Below are 20,498 nucleotides of genomic sequence, written 5' to 3'. Positions count from 1 at the left end.
TTCTCGTTGGAAAGTATCTATTCTCTGCATCTTGAAATATCCTCTTAAGTGCCTGCCATCTCTATTGTCCTATCACTTAACCTAAATTTCCAGTGCACCTTTGCTAGATCTGCTTTCATGCCCTCATAGTTGCTCTTATTTAAGTTTAAAATACTCATCTTAGACCCACTCTTGTTTCCCTCAAACTGAATGTAGAATTCAATGTCTGCCATTGCATCTCTATTGACCTAAAACTTAACCTAAATTTCCAGTTCACTTTCGCTAGCTCTGATTTCATGCCCTCATGATTGCCCTTATTTAATTTAAAATACTAATTTTGGACCCCCTCTTCTCTCCTTCAAACTGAATGTAAAATTCAATCATATTATGACCACTGCTACCTTCATCTTCACTATGATATCATTAGTTAATCCTATTTCATTGCACAATATCAGGTCTAGTATAGTCTGCTCCCTGGTTGGCTCTAGAACGTGATGATCTAAGAAATTACCCCGAAAACACTCTGTGAATTCGGCATCATGCTACCTTTGCCCATCTGATTATTCCAGTCTATATGTAAATTGAAATGCCCCATGATAATCCCCATACCTTCCTGACAAGCTCCCACTATTTCTTCTTTGATACTCAATCCTACCTCTTGATTACTGTTAGGGAGACTGTACACCACTCTCACAAGTGACTTCTTGCCTTTATCATTCCTCATCTCTATCCAAACCACTTCTATATCCTGGTTTCCTGAACTTAGTTCATCCCTCTCTATTGTGCTGATGTCATTTTTAATTGGTCTTTGTTATATTTACTCACAAGACCTGAATCGTTGCGGTACCAGGTGAAATGCCCTCACCAATTTTGGCCATTGCTCAGCATGTCTGTGGCCCTCTACTTTTTGGGAGAGGTGAGGTAGTAGCTATTTCTCACCCTGGTTCGAGGTTCCTTTTCCCACACTGCTTGTCTTGCTGATTGCTGAGCTATCCTCATATTTTTCCTCTCCAGTGTGGTTGCTGGGTTGACCTTGAAGTCCTTCACTCTATACTGCTGTTTGTCTCCTTGGGCTTCTCCTACCTCTGTGGGGAGAGTCTCTGCTGCCACCATCTGTTATCGTGGGTTTATCTCAGGATCCCTTGGTTTCTCACTCCAGAAGCAATCTTGCTGAAGGCAATGGTTTTGCATTCAAAATACCTTTACTTATATCACTAACTATTTACAAGGTTAGGGAACATCAGGACATAGCTACAGGTCCCCTCTGAGGTGCTTCGCACTCATCTTCTATCAGTGAGTAGCATCATTAGGACATAACTCCTTATGCACATGCTCAGTAGCTATTATGAGAGTTAACCCTTTAACACCAGGGACACGTGTTCAAGTCCCATCACGGCAGTTGGTGGAATTTGAATTCAAGTAATAAATCAGGAATATAAAACTAGAATCAGTAATGGTGACCCTGACATCGATTGTTGTAAAAGCTCATCTGGTTCACTAATGTCCTTTAGAGAAGGAAATCTGCCATCCTTACCCTGTCTGTCCTATATGTGACTCCAGGCCCACAGCAATATGGTTGATTCTTAAATGCCCTCTGCAATGGTCTAGCAAGTCACTCAATTCAAAGGCAATTAGTGAGGGGCAACAAATCACCGGTCTTGCCGGTAACGTCCACAACCCATGAAAGTAAAATAAGGTGGGGCTTAAGAAGGCGTATACACAAATCTTTGAAGAGGATTTGATTGATAGAGATGTTTAAAATCATGAAGCATTTAATGTGGAGCAAATAAAGAGGAACTGTTTCCAATGGCTGAAGGGTGGATAACCTGAGGACACCGGTTTAAGGTGACTGGAAAAAAAAACAGAGGTGACATGAGGGGAAATTTTTTTTCTGCAACAAGTAGTATGGGATCCTGACAGGGTGATGGTACAGATTCAATCGTAGCTTTTAAAAGGGAATTGGATAAATACCTGAAAGAGAAAAAAATGCAGAGATATAGGGAAGGAGCAGGGGAGTGGGATTAAGGCCTGGATCTCCCAAGCAGCAACACGGATCGTCGGATTGCCACTGCCAATGCAATGCTGCTGCGCATTCCTACTGGAGTTTTCCGAGCCTGGATTCCATAGAAATGCACAGTCCAGCATCCCTCGAGGAACTCTGTCAGTGTGGGACTCTGTCAGGACATCCCCTCTTTTTACTAGCTGTCGTATGGTAAGTTTAAATGTCCAGTCTGAATGTTAATGAATGGATGCTAGTTAATGGGTGAGTGGATGGGTAACTGGGTGAGTGAGTGAATGGGTAAGTGGTGAGGTGGGTAGGGGTGGTAGGTGTTTAGGTGGGTGAGTGCATGGGTGGGTATGTGGATTAGTGAGTAGGGGGTATGTAGGTAAGGTGGGTAGGTGGGTAACTGGGTAGTGGATAAGTGTGTAAGGTGGGTAACTGGGTGGGGAGTAGGTGGGTAACTGGGTATCACATTAGGTGGGTAGTTGGGTAGGTGGGTAAGCGTGTGAGGTGGGTAAGTGAGTAGGTATGAGTTGGGTAAGTGGGTAGGTGTGAGAGAACAAGTGAGCAGTCAGTAGATGGATGTGTAGATAGTCGGGTTGGGTCGGGGGTAATCGGGTGTTCGGGAGGGTAGTTGGGGCGGTCTGGAGGATGGAGGGGATATTTGGGTCGGAACAGGGTGCAGTCAGGGGTGTAGTCAGGGATGCTTGGGTCAGATCGGTGGGTACATGGGTTGGGTTGGGTTGGGTCAGGAGTGTAGGTGGGAAGGTGATCAGATCAAGGGTTGGGTGAGTAGCCAGGAGGTCAGGGGGTAGTTCGTGGGGGGAGGGTCAGGGGGTGATTGGGGGATCAATTGTGCAGTTACCCAGGTATTAACTAGGTTTTAATCTGTCTAACATTTTCTGGGTAAGTATTTAGTTAAGTAGCCAGAGTAAGAGACAATCACAGAGGGTTTCTTGGAGCAGGGGAATTGCCCATAGAAGTTGAAACTTCCTGGGCAATTCCCACATATGTCCACACGTCAGCACTTCCCAAAGCACATCTACAGTTGTACATCTGGCCTCCGAAGATCTGGAGACCAGAAGTTTTGGACCTAATTGAATTGCTCTTTAAAAGAGCTGACACAGACTCTATAGGCCGAATGGCCTCCTTCTGTGCAGTATTATGTTCCTATTTTTACATGAAATTTATAATTCTTTAATTGAAGGTGGGATAGGCTGCCGCGGTACTGACCGAGGCCAGGCCAGGAAATGTTTGGATACTGTGGAGATCTACAACCCAGACGGAGACTTCTGGAGGGAGGGACCTCGTTTGCCTATGCCAATTCTGACACTCCGAACCAACTCCACGAATGCCGGGGTGGTGGAAGGCAAGCTGTATGTCTGCGGAGCATTTTGTGGCGCAGGTAGGAAAAGATTCAATGAGTTATTTGCTTGGCTGACTGTGAGCTGATCAGATACAAAAACTGACACTGAGCCAGGGAAATAGACTTCAGGACAGGAGCCAACCACTTTGATCAAACAGGCTGGTCCTAAGCAGCCTCTTAAAGGCAGAGAGAGAGAGGTAGAGGGGCTTATGGAGGGAATTCTGGAGCTTGGGGCTTAGACTGAAGACATGGCCACCAATGATGAGGAGGTTAAAACTGAGAAGAGCGGCCAGAATTGGAGGTGCTCAGGGATTTTGGATAGTTGTGGGGCAGGAAGAGATTCCAGAGGTAGAGAAGGGGGTAAGGCCATGGAGGGATTCGAATATGAAAGAAAGGATTTTAAAATCAATGGCACTGGTGGACAAGGAGCTACATAGAATAGGGAGCACAGGGGTTAATGGATAAACAATTTGGTGCAATTTGGGATATGGGCAGCAGATTTTGGATGAGCTCGGGTTTATGATGGGTGTAAGGTGAAAGGCCGGGAAAGCATAGGAATAGTCAAGTCTAGAGGTTAGAAAAACATCACAGATAAGCACAAATAATTTCTTCAGCAACAGAAACACTGAGAGTCTTGGGTAATGTTTTTGTACAAATAGATATTGGACCATGTAGACACTTAACTAAATTTAAGAGGCTCAGAATGCTTAGGGGAATGATTACAACTATCGTTCCCAAGAGAAAATCCGAAAGCAAGTCCCTAAACCTGTAATGCAGAGCCTTTTGCCGTTGTACAGCTATCGTATTTCATTATCTTCCTCTGCTTAGATCGACATGAAGTCATCGTCAAAGACATCTTGGAATTGGACCCTTGGGAGAATCAGTGGAATGTGGTGGCCCACGAAGTCCTCATGCATGACAGCTACAGTGTCTGTCTCGTTGCAAGGCTCAACCCTAGGGATCTTATTCCACCACCACCCGACTTGGTGGACCAGTGAGGGAAGGATGACACGGGCTTTGGCTTTTTCACCTCTGCTCTGGCTTAGTGGGTATCGCTCTCACCTAGGTTTCTGAGTTCCAGTCCCCATCCCAAAGCCTCAAACACAAAAACAGCACTGAAACTCCCAGGCAACACCGGGACAGAGCTCGCTGTACTATTGGAGATGCAGTCTTACAGATGAGATGTCAAACCGAGATCTCGTCTGTCCTCTGAGGTGGATGTAAAACATCCAATGGCACATTCTGAAGAAGAGCGGAGGGACTACTTCTGGATGCCTTGACCAATACTAATAACCAACATCACTAGATATGGATTATCTGGTTGTTATCACTCTACTGTTTGTGGGAGCTTGCTATGTGCAGATTGGCTGCATTTCCTATATTACACCACTTGAAAAGTATTTCATTGGCTGTAGAATTCTTTGGCACCTGGTGGAAGGTGCTATATAAACGAAAGTCTTTCTTCCTTCTCAGAAATAAGAGAGAGAGAAGGTGATTCTGCTGATCACCACTTTGGAAGGTTGATTTTCCTTGCACTTTAATTCCTCGCTGTTTCAGTGCTAAATACGCCTGATGTGCTATCAAGCCAATTTGCCAATCTTTGAACACAGTTGCACAAGTGGCATTTGGGTTCTACAGTTGTCATCAACCTCCCCTCTTGGCCGCTCCTTCCAGCTACTGATCACCCTGGTTTAAAGGAATACTCTCAAGGACATCTGACCTCAGCCCGAATGGGGAGAAACAAATCAGCCTGGATCCTTGTTAATCACCTGCTGTCATGAGAACATAAGCAGGGTTATTTTACTGAAACTGAGGGGACTTGTTAGGCTGGGTACTGAGCAGATGTTTCCATTTGTGGGGGAGACTAGAACTAGGGGGACACAGTTTAAGAATAAGAGGTTACCCCTTTCAAGACAGAGATGAGGAGAATTTTTTTTCTCTCAGAAGGTTCTTAGTCTGTGGAATTCTCTTCCCAGAAGGCAATGCAGCCGAGTCATTGAATTTATTCAAAGCTGAGTTTGATAGATTTTTGATAGACAAGGGAGTCAAGAGTTATGGGGGGGGCAGACAGGAAAGTTGAGTTGAGACCACAACCAGATCAGCCATGATCTTATTGAATGGTGGAGCAGGCTCAAAGGGCTGAATTGTCTACCCCTGCTCCTAAGTCCTATGCCCCTGTGTGAGATTAGGCTATTTGGCCCTTCAAGCCAGCTCTGCCATTCAGTTCAAGGTCATGGCTGATTTTCTACATCAACTCCACCTTTCTACCCATTCCCTTGAAGGAAGGCTTGTGTGATTGTTAAGAAAGGACAGCACTGAGGTAGGCTGTGATTCCATCTCCTTCTCCTTCCCCCTTCACCTTTTCCTCTTCCACATATAGTCAAATACTCACAAGAATACAAGAAATAGGAGCAGGAGTAGACCACACAGCCCATCGAGCCTGTTATGCCATTCAATACAATCATGGCTGATCTTGGGCTTCAACTCCATTTACCCACCCACTCCCCATATCCCTTAATTCCCAGAGAGACCAAAAATCTGTCTATCCCAGCCTTAAATGCACTCAGCGATGAAGCATCCACAAACCTCTGGGGTAGCAAATTCTCTTCAAACTCATACGTGACATCCCATGACCAAGAGGTCAGAGCCCATGCAATCGGAACCCAACATGAGTTTGAAAGAAAGAAGGTGCATTAATATAGCAGCTCAGGAAGCCCCAAAATGTTTTACAGTCAATGAAGTAGTTTTGAAGTGTAGTCACTGGCTGGAAGTTTCCAGCACACCATCCCACAACCCCCACCCCCCCACCGCACCCCCACCCCACCCCCCCACCTCCCCACATCCCATGGCAGGTCCAGTGAGCCACTGAAATCTCCGTTCACATCGGCGGCACCTTCTGATCCTGTTGGTGTGAGGGGCCAGAAACTCCTGGCCACTGTTGCAATATAGGAAACATGCCAACCAATTTGCACACAGTAAGCCTCACACAAACAACAATGAAATCAGTGGCCAGAAGATCTGTTTTATTGAATGTTGGTTGAGGGATAAATATTAACAGTGGGGATATCTCCCCTGCTCTTCTTCAAAACAGTGGCCTTGGGGTCTCTTACATCCACCTGAGAGAGCTGACAGTGTCTTGGTTTAACGTCTCATCTGAAAAACCAACTGTATTCATGTCTCAGAGTGGGGCTTGAACCCACAACCTTCTGATGAGTTGAGCATACAGCCCAATGAGTCACAGCTGGTACCAGCATGAGCCAGCACCTTCAGGAGAGGACAGGAGAACAAGTTTACATTTTTTGGTTTAAATCTAACCTGAGGCATGGGACTATCAGTAACTGATTACCTATGGAGAATTATCACCACCCTTAAATCCTTTGATGAATGTTATTTATTGAAGAGCTTTTGCATTAAATCTATCGATATTTTAGGTTGTCTAAATCTTGAGAAGTGCAATGGTGGGGGTGAAGCAAAGGTTCCTTTTAACCTCAAACCTGGAAATTGTCACATGTTTGCTCTCCGTCCAATTGGACTCAGGATTTGAATACATCTTTATTTTGGTGAAGTACTGTTAGCAGCTTTTGACAGAAGCACATGTTCTCCATTTGAAGAAGGTTGATACCTACTGTAAATTTCTGATGCTTATTATTAGTACAATTTATAGAAGCCTTAATATGTTTTAAACTTTATATTGAATATACAGCAAAGAAACAGGACATTTGGCCCCACCAGTGTATGCCAGCAATTATGCTCCACTCATGCCTCCCCCTCTGTTTTCTCACCTAACTGTATCGGCATAACATTCACCTCCTGCCCCATATGCTTATTTAGCTCCAGATCCAGATCTTAACTGCCCCTCTGAAATAGCCTAGCAAGCCACTCAGTTCAAGGGCCATTAGGGATGGGCAACAAATACTGGCCTTGCCAGCGATGCCCACATCCTATGAAGGAATTTTAAAAATGGTTCAGCAATCCATTGCGATGGCTCTCATGCAGTGTTTGTATGTCAAGGTTCATACATCATCCGGGGACTAAGGAATCGAGAGCAAGTGAGGGAATCATTTGGCAAGTTTGGGGATCCATTTTGTATTAAGCCCTCATGCTAAAAAGCTACCAGGTGCTGATAATGCAGTCATCAAACAGCTTACAAATAGCCTGGCCTCCAGGTTAGACAATGCTTATTGAACACTTTTAGATGTGAACTTTCTCACAATTTGTGCATGTTTTAGAGGCAACCTCATCTCATAGGAAACACAGCACAGAAACAGGCCATGACAAACCCGTCCTTGCTGGCGTTTATGCTCCACTCGATCTTCGTTCCATCTTTCCTCATCTAAATCTATCATCGTAACCCTTGATTCCCTTCTCCCTCATATGCTTGTCTAGCTTCCACTTAAATGCATCTATACGATGACCATCGACCACTATCTGTAAGTTCCACATTCTCGCCTCGTATAGCATAAAGAAGGTTCTTCTGAATTCCCTATAGGATTTCTTGGTGACTATCTTATATTGATGGCTTCCAGTTATGTTCCTCCCTTCATATGGAAACAATCTCCATGTATCCACTCTATCAAAACCTTTCATAGTTTTAAAAGCCTCTATTGGATCACCCCTCAGCCTTATCTTGCAAAAGAAAAGACTCCCAGCCTGTTTCCTGATATGCATGCCCACCATCCTTGTACTTCCTTGTATTTCTTCATTGGTCCCTCTCCAGTGCCTCTGTATCCTCTTTTATAGTCTGGTCTTGATACAAATTGTTAGTGGCATAAAAATACCTGAGTTCTGCCACTGGCAATTTTTGGATAACTTCTGATTTCAATGAGTCGCTTACTGGTGGTACTGCCCTATTAGGGGCAGATTCCATCCTTCGCTTAAGCTAAACTCCAGCAGTTCTAGGTTCACGGATGATAGAACCACAAAATAAAGAGTGGGTGCCGAGGGTAGCAAGATCGTGGAACATAGAAAGGGGTAAGATTGCAGCATGAGTTGTAAGAAAAGGCTGCATAATTGTAGCTCAAGGTTGATCTTCTATAGCTAAACATTGCAATGTATCCAGGTGCATTGCCTGTGTCTACGTTCCTTTAAATCTCAATAAAAGTGTTAAGTATTTGACTCATTTTTTTATACTTTCATGGGATGTAGGTTTCGCTGGCCAGGCCAGCATTTGTTTCCCATTCCCTTGAGAAGGTGGTGGTGAGCGGCCTTCTTGAACCGCTGCAGTCCACATGGTGTAGGTACACCCACAGTGCTGTTCGGAAAGGAGTTCCAGGATTTTGACCCAGCGACAGTGAAGGAACGGTGATATATTTCCTAGTCAGGATGGTGAGTGACTTGGAGAGGAACGTCCAGGTGGTGGTGTTCCCATCTATCGGCTGCTCGTGAACTTCTAGATGGTAGTGGTCGTGGGTTTGGAGTGTGCTGCCTAAGGAGATTTGTTGAGTTTATGCAGTGCAAATTGTAGATGGTACACACTGCTGCTACTGTGTGTCGGTGGTGGAGGGCGTGAATGTTTGTGGATGGGGTGCCAATCAAGCGGGGCTGCTTTGTCCTGGATGGTGTCAAGCTTCTTGAGTGTTGTTGGAGCTGCACTCATCCAGGCAAGTGGAGAGTATTTCATCACACTCCTGACTTGTGCCTTGTAGATAATGGAAAGGTCTTGGGGAGTCAGGAGGTCAGTTACTCAATGCAGGATTCCTAGCCTCTGACCTGCTCTTGTATTTATGTGTTTATGTGGCTAGGCCAGTTCAGTTTCTGATCAATGGTAACCCCAGGATGTTGATAGTGGGGGATTCAGTAATGGTAATGCCATTGAACATCAAGGGGAGATGGTTAGATTCTCCCTTGTTTGAGATGGTAATTGCCTGGCGCTTGTGTGGCGCTAATACGGCACTGCTCGCCATTCAATTAAGAACAGTGGACAGTCTCTTGAAGCAGGAGGGCCAATAGGAGGCCCTCCACCACGGGAGAAGCTACAGCCTCCCTTTACAACCTGCTGCCATCTAGAGGTGTCATCTCAGCAACTTTAAAATAAAAAAGGACCATAGCTACCAGGTCACCGTTTTGGAGGGAAAAGGCCCCCACAGTGCAGTCTGTGGTTGCAGCTGTAGCTGAATAGGCAGAAGAGGCCTCACCCCTGTCTTCCAGCTACTTCCAGGCAGCTGCCATAAAAAAAACAAGAAGTAGGAGCGGGAGTAGGTCCGAAAAGTATTTTGACTAAAATATTTAAGAAAAAATTAATTACCCAACTTAAAATGATGGCTTTGGGATCAAGAGGCCATTATCTACCAATTAAGCTGCCCAGCCTGTGTAAAAGTTCACTGTACAACTATACTTTAGATCTAGCCCAAGGGAGCAACACTCACATAAAATCTCACTGAGATTGTGATTCCATCACAGATTGGGAGCTGGGATGAATTGTTGCTGGCAAATGTGCCAGAGTGACACAGGGATGCTACAGCGGAATTCCCATTATAATGCCACTTGGTGGTATTACTGGTAACATACACACATGCCAGGACTGAAGTTTAACATTGGAATTCCCATGGGAAATACTTAATTATAGGTTCCAATGCAATGTGAGATCACATAGCCTCTGATAGATCCAAACTCCTGCTGCCAGCCAGGAGCAGTTGCGTATGCACCAGTGGCTACAATCTGGGCCAAGTGCACATGCACAACTTTCCTGATGCCTTTCCAGTCAGCGGCAGGAGTTATAGATGTAGTATAAGGGCCTGGCACATAAAGGGTTAATGTGGGACTGGATACAGTACCACCCACACGGTGATGCAACAGAACACATGACTTGCACCTAGGAGTCAGTGTAGTGTTGGACAGAGCTGTGTGTAGAAGCAAGCATGGAGACAGCTCCTAGCTTGGATCGTTACCTATATCTGTAGCTTCTAGTAGTTAATAAATACTTACTGTTGAACTACCTAAGGCTACAAATAGTTTAATACCAAATTACACCCAACACCTTACAACATGGTGGCAGCAAATGGAACAACTCAAAATCTCACAGAGACCGCAGAAGAAAATTAAAATTGTGGAAACCTGAAGGAAAAATCAAAGAAGCACTCAGACCTGATGAAGAGCTCAAGAAGTGAAGGCACAGAAGGAAATCACTGGAGAAAAGTTGCAAAGAAAGGCTTGGAAGCTGAAGACAGAAATTAAATTCCTCACTGCAACAGAAGATTCCATTGAATCACATGGAAGTCCAGCTTCAATACCCAGAAAGTGCAAAGGCAACAGACCTTGCAGGGGTGAGTTAAAAATTTAAAATTCCTGGACAACACATGTCCTGAAAAAAGTTAAAAACTGCAATGGTCAGAAATTGCCATTTAAACCGTAGCCCAAGAAACCTGATTCCAGAGTCGGTACCTGAACACGTGGCAGCAAAGCTCACTCTGAGCAAAGAAAAAAATTAATTAAAAAATTAATCACAACTGAGCAGTCAGCTTTAAAAACCCAGTTAAAGCTGGTCTTTGATGCTTTCAACACCCGAGAACATTGCACCAAAGCAAGGGAGACTCTAACCAGTCAATCCAGGCAGCCATTGTTGAAAAGGTTGAAATGCTGAGATTGCGAAGACCATTAATGTGAGAGCCCACCAAAAGCGGGTAGAAGCGGGTAAACCCTTTGTGCCGAAGTGTATGGCGGTGCCATCTTGGATTTTCAGAAACCTCTTAAAGCTGAATCTGTAATTTAAATATTTTAGCCATGGATCAGAAATTGACTCTTCCAGGTCAGTTTGGACGTATCCAAGACCCAGATCAATCACAAAACTGGGGATTCTGGAAAAAGAGATTCCTTAGATACATGATTGCTTCAGGCCTAGATAGAAAGACAGAAGCCGAACAAGTTAACACGCTGCTTTATTCGGTAGGCCCAATAGCTGACAATATTATTGGTGAACAAGGAATCAAGAATCATTTGCTTATTTTAACCACAGAAGTAACAAAATCCTTGAAAGGGTTAAATTTAATAAATGTGTCGAACAGCCAGGAGAACCTGTAAACTCCTTCATTAATGAGCTGTACAGAATGGCTGAAGGCTGTGATTACAGAGACCTGAAACCTGAGCTAATCAGGGATAGAATAATTGTAGGATTAGCGGATGACACACTCTCAGACATGCTTCAAGCGAAGGAAGATCTAACCCTTGAGAAAGCCAGTCAGATGGTCAGACAATCTGAAATCCGTTTGCAGCACAGATCCATGTTAAGGGGAGAAAGCAAACTGTGGTACAAAGTAAACTCCACTGTCCAGTTAGTGAATCAGCACAGAAACAGGGACACCGCAGGCCAAGGGAAGCAATACCCTAACTGACCAGTAGAATGACCATGACAATGCTGTGGAGCAAAGTGCCCCCACAAGGGTGATCACTGTCCAACAATTTCAGCCCAATGCTTTCAATTTAACCAGATAGGGCACATTGGGAAGCTGTGCAAAGCCAAAATATCAAAACGTACAGAAGATCCCAAGAGGATTCACAAGGTCAAAACTGCACACCAAGTGGACACACAACCTTGTTTCTAGGGTGAGGTCAAAGATCCTGGTTTTTCATTCTGAAATGCGGACATCTTGCTTAATGGCCATCTTGCAAACTTTAAGTTGGACACGGGAACCAGTGTAACAGTCTGATTGGACAAAGACCTGTGGCTGAGAGACCTCTGGCTTCAAAAAACAGACACGCCACTCCACGAGCCTGGAAGAATCTGACTCCCAGTCCTGGGCATGATTCTGGAGCCATTAAGCAAATAAATCTTGGAGCCGATGTAAGTCATCCATAACCCATCCTGTTCTCTCTGGAGCACAGATGCCTGTGCAGCCCTGAATCTCCTCAAAGTGGTCGAGGATATCAAGACAACCACTATCAAAAAATTATACAGAGCTGCAAGTCCCCAAGAGCTCAAACAAGAACAATTCTCCTGACCATAAGATGTAGGAGCAGAAGTAGGCCATTCAGCCCATCAAGAGTTCTCTGCCATTCAGTGAGATCATGGCTGATCTGATAATCCTCAACTCCACTTTCCTGCCTTTTCTCCATAGCCCTTGATTCCCTCACTGATTAAAAATCTATCTATCTCAGCCTTGTATATGCTTAACATCCCAGCCTCTACAGCCCTCTGCAGCGAAGAATCCCACAGATTCACTACCCTCTAAGAGAAGAATTCCTCCTCATTTCTGTTTTAAATGGGTGACCCTTTACTCTGAGATTACGCCCTCTGGTCCTAGACTCTCCACAAAAGAAAACAGCCTCTCAGCATCTACCCTGTCAAGCCCCTTAAGAATCTTATATGTTTCAATAGGGATGCCTCTCATTCTTCTAAACTCCAGTGAGGAGAGGCCCAACCTACTCAACCACTCCTCATAAGAAAATCACTCCATCCCCGGGATCAACCTAGTGAACCTTCTCTGAACTGACTCCAATGAACCAAAACTGTTCACAGTATTCTAAGTGTTGTCTAACTAGTGCCTTGTATAGTTTTAGCCAGACTTCTCTATTTTTATACTCCATCCCCTTTGAAATAAAGGCCAACATTCCATTTACCTTCCCTATTACCTGCTGAGCTTGTATGTTAGCTTTTTGGGATTCATGTACAAGGACTCCCAAATCCCTCTGTGCTGCAGCCTTCTGCAGTCTTTTTCCATTTAAATAACATTCTTCCTGCCAAAGTGCATAACCTCACATTTTCCCACATTATGTTCCATCTGCCAAGTTTTTGCCCACTCACTTAACCTGTCTATATCCCTCTGTAGACTCTTTGTGTCATTCTCACCACTTGCTTTCCCACCTATTTTCGTGTCATCCGCAAACTTGGCGATAGTACATTCACTTCCCTCATCTAAGTCATTAATATATATTGTAAATAATTAAAGCTCCAGCATTGATCCCTGTGGCACTCCACTAGTTACAGGGTTGCCATCTCAAAAACAGCCTCCCTTCTCCCAGCTCTCTGACTTCTATTAGTTAGCCAATCCTCTATCCATGCTAATATACTACCCCCAAACCATGGGCTCTTATCTTATTAAGTAGCCTAACGTGCAGTACCTTATTGAATGCTTTTTGGAAATCAAAATATATTACATCTACTGGTTCCCATTTGTCTATCTTGCTTGTTGCCTCCTCAAAGAATTCTAATAAATTTGTCAGGCATGATTTCCCCTTCATGAAGCCTTGCTGACTCTGCTTGATTATATTACGTATTTCTAAATGCTCTGCTATTACATTTTTTACATACCCTCATTATCTCCTGATTTATTCTCTGTTCTACACTATAGCTATGGTCAGGGGGCCTATAGACTACTCCCACCAGTGTCTTCTTCCCCTCTTACCTCCACCTATATGGATTCTACATCTTCTGATCCAGGATCCTTTCTTGCTATCGTACTTATTCCATATCTCATACTAACAAAGCTACCCCACCACCCTTTCCTTCCTGTCTGTCCTTTCAAAAAGTCACATATCCCTGAATATTTAGTTCTCAGCTTTGATCTCCTTGTAACCATGTCTCCGTAATGGCTATAAGATCATACCCATTAATATCTATTTGTGCTGTTAATTCATTCATTTAGTTCTGAATACTACGTGAATTTAAATAAAGAGCCATTTTTTTCCCTTTTTGACCCTATTTGCTGCTGTTTTTTTTATGTTTGTACACTCTGTCCCTTCCTCTCACACTCTGGGCATCATTACCTAAATAGCTGCCCTGAATGGTTGCCATGTCCTCTTGCTTTGTAAGCCTACGTATCCCCTTTCCAGAACCCTCCCCTCTTTATTCAGCTTAAAGCCCTCTCTACACCCCTAGTTATTCAATTCGCCAGGACACTGGACCCAGCACGGTTCAAGTGAAGCCCGTTCCACCGGATCAGCTCCCTTCTACCCCAGTACTTGTGCCCCATGAACTGAAACCCATCCCTCCCACACCAATCTCTGAGCTATGCATTTAACTCCTTGACTTTATTTACCCTATGCCAGTTTGCCTGTGGCTCAGGTAGTAATCCCAAGATTACTATCTTGGAGGTTTTGCTTCTTAACTTAGCTCCTAACTGTTCAAATTCTTTCAGCAGGACCTCCTTTCTAGTCTTATCAATGTCGTTGGTACCAACTTGGACAATGACAACTGGATCCCTCCCCTCCCATTCCAGTCCTGAGGAGATGTCCTCAACCCTGGCACCAGGCAGGCAACACAGCCTTCAGGGCTCATGCTTACAGCTGCAGAGAACAGTATCTATCCCACCTATTTATACTGTCCCTACCGCTACTACCCTCCTATTTCCTCCCCCCACTTGAATGGTTCCCTGTACCATGGTGCCTTGGTCAGTTGGCTCATCCTCCCTGCAGTCCTGCTCTTGAGCTCTGAATTGTCTTCTGTCTTTGCAGAGCAAGATGGTCCACTTTTACTACAGGTGCCAGAAACCCCTTACTGGTCAGACCAGTCAACCACTCAGAAGGTTACCACATCAAGAGAGGAACCAGCAATGAGAAGAGCCTCAATCAGGGCTCCGATGCCAGCTGGAGAGATAAACTCTGAGACCACAGAGCAGACGCTACAATCCCCAGCCAGCATGACAGTGCCATAAACGATGCTGGAGCCGAGTAGTAGCCATCCATTGATGACAGCACACCACACAGCCACACGCAAAGCTGAGCTTACTACTAGGTCGCACTCTCACAGCAGGAAGAGACATCTTCCATCCCAGCATGCATCACGGCGAGCTGCACGGCGGAGGAAGAGGTAAGCACACTATAGAGACAAGCTCAGAGTTCGTCAGCCCCACAACGAGCAGGATAAACCAACTGTCATATATCACTACAGCTGGGGAATCGACAAAGAGCGATTCAATGCCAAAGAATGGAAAAAGAGGATAAAAAGGCACCTGGATACCAGAACAACCTCCAAATCAACAAAGTTTGCCCGCAGTGATAGAGCCTACCACATGGAATGAACTGGGATAACTTATAAATACATAGGATAAAGACTTGGGGGGAGGTGCCACTGCTCTGATTGCCTGGCCAGTCCATTGATATCCTCCTGCAGTTTACAGCAATCCTCCTCACTATTTATCACCCTACCAATTTTCGTGCCATCTGCGAACTTCTTGATCATACCCCCTACATTTAAGCCCAAATCATTTAAGTACACCACAAACAGCAAGGGTCCCAGCACCGAGCCCTGCAGAACTCCACTGGCAACAGACTTCCATTCACAGAAACATCCCTCAACCATCACCCTCTGCTTCCTGCCTCTCAGCTAATTTTGGATCCAATGTTCCACTTTGCCTTGGATCCCGTGGCCTCTTACATTCTTGACCAGTCTGCCATGACGGACCTTATCAAAAGCCTTGCTAAAGTCCATGTAGACCACATCAAATACATTACCCTCATCTACACACCTGGTTACCTCCGCAAAAAATTTGATCAAATTTGTCAAACATGACCTTCCCTTAACAAATCCACGCTGACTATCCCAGATTAATCCGCGACTCTTCAAATGCAGATATAATCTGTCCCTCAGACTTCTTTCTAGTAACTTCCCCACCACGGGGGGGTTAGACTGACTGGTCTGTAATTTGCTGGTCTATCCCTTCCTCCCTTTTTTGATAATGGGACAACGTTAGCAGTCCTTCAGTCCTCTGGCACCTCACCTGCGGCCAGAGAGGATTTGAAAATTATTGCCAGGGATGTTTATTGACCTGATGCCACAAGATTTCATGGGGTCCGGAGTCGATGTTGAGGACTCACTCCCAGGGCCACTCCCTCCCGACTGTACACCACTGTACCACCAACTCTGCTGGGTCTGTCTTGCCGGTGGGACAGTATGCACCCCGGGATGGTGATGGTGGTGTCTGGGATGTTATCTGTAAGGTATCATTCCATGAGGATGACTATGTCAGGCTGTTGCTTGACTAGTCTGTGAGACAGCTCTCACCAATTTTGGCACTAGCCCCCCGATGTTAGTAAGGGGGACTTTGAGGGGTCGACAGGGCTGAGATTGCCGCTGTCGTTTCCAGTTAGCATTGGGCATCACGGCAGAGGGGGGTGGGGTCAAAATGGCGAGAAGGCTAAAAATCAGTCTCGCACCCAGTGAAACCAGTTTGTGATCATCCACTCCACCCCTCAATGGCATTTCCTGCCGCCACTCATCGGGAACCTGATTTCAATGCTCTGGCATCGCCCTGCTCACCGAAATCATCCTCCAGGTCAGGATTACCCGCCCACGTCGGCGTGACTTCAGAATGGCGGCTTCACCGCTGCCTCTAAAGGGGTGCGCCTGGCGAGCTGAGCTCCGAGGGGCACTCGGAGGTGAGTGCGCACAACCTTACGCAGCACCCGCCAACTTCACTCATAAGACATCGAGGAAGAGGCACAGCACATTCGGGTGGGGGGGTGGGTGGGCACGGGCAAGTCTGGTTGGCTTTCAGTGCGGTGCCTGGGCAAGGGCTCCAGTGTGGGTCAGGCCAGGGCTCCTAGGGTGGGAGGCAAGGCAGCACAGACTGAAGGAGGCGCTCAGGAACCTGCCAGGGGGTTGGCATGGGGGAGGGGAGGGGGTGGCGGTGGTGGTGAAGGAAGCAGCCATGCACTTGGAAAAGCCTGTGGAAAGTGAGCATTCTTCCCCAGCTGAGACGGTTCATTGAAAGAGTCAGGGCCTCTGAAGCTTTTCTACCCGTTCAAGCGAGGCAAAAGCATGAAAATGCCCCCAAATGCTTCAGAACTCTTCACTCTTTGAGCGCAGACCTGCAAATTGAAATGCGTTTTAGGGGTCAGCAGAGCAATTGGCCCAATGGGCAAGTTGTAGAATCCCCTTGTGGAAGATGGCCACGGTCACTGGTGGAGGCGCTGAGAGTCCTTTGCAATGTCTTTATTAAAGTTTGGACCAGTCTCCCCCGTGGTTCAAGCTAACAGTGCAGCCTTTGCAGTGCGGGTTAGGAGAATGCCTGTGCCTGAGCTGAGAGCACAGCCTGCAGTCCAATGGGCAAAGCTGCTGCCAATCGGTCAGGAGGAGTGGGACGGAGGTGGGTGGGGTTTCGGACAGCCGATCAGCGCACTACCCACTGGTCATCCAAGTGGTGACCAGCGCTCTCCTGCACGCATGAAGGGGCCTTCAGATTTAACCAAGAGGGGTTCTTAGGACACCCATGCTAACCCATATGTTTCTCTCTTTGATCCTGCAGGAGGAGAACATCAGGATCATGGAGCCTGGTGATTTAACGGTATGTCTAATGGCTTACAGGGAGCAGAGAAGAAGAAAAAGAGAGTGGCAGAGGTGCCTGGCTTGGCAAAGGGAGGAGCACCTCCCTTAAAAGGAAGGAGCGGCAGGGCCTGCTGTGCCTGCAGCTGAAGATCCACAGAGAGCCATCGCTCGTAGGTGCCTCATGGGATCCAGGGTCTTTGGAGCCACTTGTTATTCCTAAAGGTGACCAAGAACCAGTGTCACCGAGGACTGGGTATGTCTAAGGAACTGGTTGGTCACATCCACCAACTGCAGGATTTGGCACCACAGGGACATGGAGGGCATCCACTGCCAGTGGCCGTGAAAGTGACGCAAAGCTCAATTTTTAGGCCAGTGGCTGCTTCCCGGGCTCCACAGGTGACCTGTGCAGGACCTCACAAACCTCCACCCACAAGTGTAACCAGGAAGTCATGGACGCCATCTTTGTGAAGGCACAGAACGCTGTGCATTTCACCTGGGATCGGGAAAGCCAGGAAGCGAGAGCACTGGGATCTGTGCAGATCTCAGGTTTCCCACAGGTGCAGGGTTCCATCGGCTGCTCTGACGTGGCACTTAGATCTCCACGGCAACAAGCAGAGAACTATGTCAACCACAAGGGCTTCCACCCGCTGAGTGTTCAGTTGGTGTGCGACCACCACACACATCCTGCAGGTCTGCACAGGATTCTCAGGGATCATCCACGACTCCTACATCTTTAGCAGGTCTAAAATCCCTGACATCTTCCAGGGTCCACAGAGGCTGCAGGGTTGTCTCCTGGGGGACAAGGTCTACCCGCAGAGGCCACGCTGATGACACCCGTGTGGCGGCTTCAGACTGCAGCTGAGTGACGGTATAACGAAGCTCACGCCAAAAAACCCGGACTTTGGTGGGGCAAACGATAGGCATTTTGCAAATGAGGTTCCGGTGCCTTGACAGGTCTGGTGGAGCCCTGCAATACGGTCCCCAGAGGGTGTCGCTTGCTGCACGCTCCACAATCTGGCGCTGCAAAGGTTGGGGGGGACAACCTGGCTGAGGAGGAGATGGAGGAGCTGTACATCTCCTCCGATGAGGAGGACGTTGAAAGGGGATGACGACGATGAGACTCACGGAGGCGAGGAACGCCGGCGATGAACCCATCACACTGGCCAGACAAGGCAGGCACGCTCAGGAGGCCCTCAAAGCCACAAGATTCATGGAGGATATCGAGATGCAGTGAGGACAATCTGGACATTCTCACCTTGTATCTGTGAACGATTGACTCCCGTGTGGCTAATGGCAGTGCACATACCCTCGGTGATAATGCTCCTTTCATGAGGACACAGCGTAGGCCCTTATAGTCGCTAGATTCCAGGAGGATGATGACAATGTGCAGTGAGGACACTCCATAGATCTTCACTTAGCCTCTGTGAATGTCTGACTCCTGCCTGGCCGAGGGCAGCTCGCTTGTGCTCTGTGATCAGGGTCACATCATAGAAGTACAGCCATGAAACTTTAGAAGTTTCTGATCCTTTGTCCGCCTTCAGCACCTGAGCCCTTCAGGAGCTGGAACACAGCATCACTGGTCACAGGTGCTGAAGAGATGGGGGACAGCCCCACCTTAAAGGTGCTGGGAGCACACAGAGAGAATGAGAGAACTCTGTGGCACCTGCCCACTACATTCTGGCAGCAATGACCAGAACCACCAAGGTGCAGGCATCAGTAATGTTTCCAGTGAGTGTGAGGCTGGACCATCACTTTGTTCTGAAAGTTACACACTGCACAGGGTAGAGGATCTGGGCTGAGACAACTGCCTTTATCTTGCACAGGAACCAAGGTTTCACATCTGAGTGACATGAACACTGCTCAGCATAATGGAGCCAAAGGCAGGGAGACATTCTGCCGCTAGGTCTTGTGCCCCCCCACCCCCCAACCCAACCCCGGACATCCACAGGGGAGGTGGAGGCAGCCTGCTGAGTGTGACGCCCTATCCGTGATGACCTTGGCGGGCATCCTCTGGAGGGCCCCAGCCTGCTATCGGGAACCTGCTGTGGACCAGCTGCATCCTCCTCGGCCTGTGGAGCTGGAGCTGCTGAGGTCACAGGGAGAGGGGATGCGGATGGGCCGGACACTCCCAGTGTCACCTGGATGGATGGGCCCTGGGGTGTGCACCTGCTGATCCTCCTCCCTATGGGTGCCCGAGTGCCCCTGGCTGACTCCGTGAGCGGAAGGGGTAGCTGGAGTGAGATTGAGCTGCCCAGCACCCCTCTCGTGTTGGCACTGCTGGATGCCAACTATGGCATCAGCGATGGAGTTCAGCCTGTGCAGCAGTGCAGGACCAATGTCCTGGACCAAGGTCTCTATAGTGGCCGCCATGCTACCAGCATTGACCTCAGTGCATTGGCAAGCTGGCACTATCACCTCAGAGTGAAGGTGGATAGACTCCTCCATCTTGCCTTGCAATCTCAGGAGTGCAGTGGACATCCCTTCCTGATGTTCCCGAGCTTGCCTTTACAGCTCCGGCAACTGTGACATGACCAAGCCCAGAGGCTTCTCACCTGACTCGGACTCAGCAGATTTCTGGCCTCCAGCAGTCCTCCGAGTGCCGGACATCTGGGAAGTCCTTGCCTCCGCCTGCCGTGGATCAGACAGTGCGATGTGCTCACCAGATTGTGACCCCAAAGCCACTCTAGAACTAGATCCCACTGAAGTGTGTGCCTCTCCTCTGGAGGAGGGTGTGGGTGAGTGCTGTGACGGGTTTTCAGTTAAGGTGTCATCAGATCCTTCTTCAGGGGTATCTTTGGGGCTTGGGTCAAGGACCTGGGTCATGGTTCCCCTTGGCTACTTCCCAGATGTGCCTGTGAAAGCAAGGGGAGATAGTTAGTGCATGGCAGGGGACTGCAGAACAAGGGAACCAATGAGCAGCATGGTCATCTGATGGATGTTGCACTGCTGGATCC

At 47.2% G+C, this 20,498-nt stretch overlaps 1 protein-coding gene across 1 annotated transcript in view; it reads left to right on the top strand.

The window, feature by feature from the left end:
* The window catches only part of kbtbd12 (kelch repeat and BTB (POZ) domain containing 12), a 73,978-nt gene that overhangs the window by 48,852 nt on the left and 4,628 nt on the right, over window positions 1-20,498 (top strand). The window contains exons 4-5 of the mRNA XM_041192409.1: window positions 3,189-3,386; window positions 4,176-4,392. Coding sequence (XP_041048343.1) covers window positions 3,189-3,386; window positions 4,176-4,345 — 368 coding nt within the window. The 3' untranslated portion in view covers window positions 4,346-4,392. The remainder of the gene's footprint in view (window positions 1-3,188; window positions 3,387-4,175; window positions 4,393-20,498) is intronic.

Source organism: Carcharodon carcharias, chromosome 7 (genome assembly GCF_017639515.1).
Source record: "Carcharodon carcharias isolate sCarCar2 chromosome 7, sCarCar2.pri, whole genome shotgun sequence".
Taxonomy (NCBI): domain Eukaryota; kingdom Metazoa; phylum Chordata; class Chondrichthyes; order Lamniformes; family Lamnidae; genus Carcharodon; species Carcharodon carcharias.
This window is presented reverse-complemented; position numbering and strand designations above follow the sequence as displayed.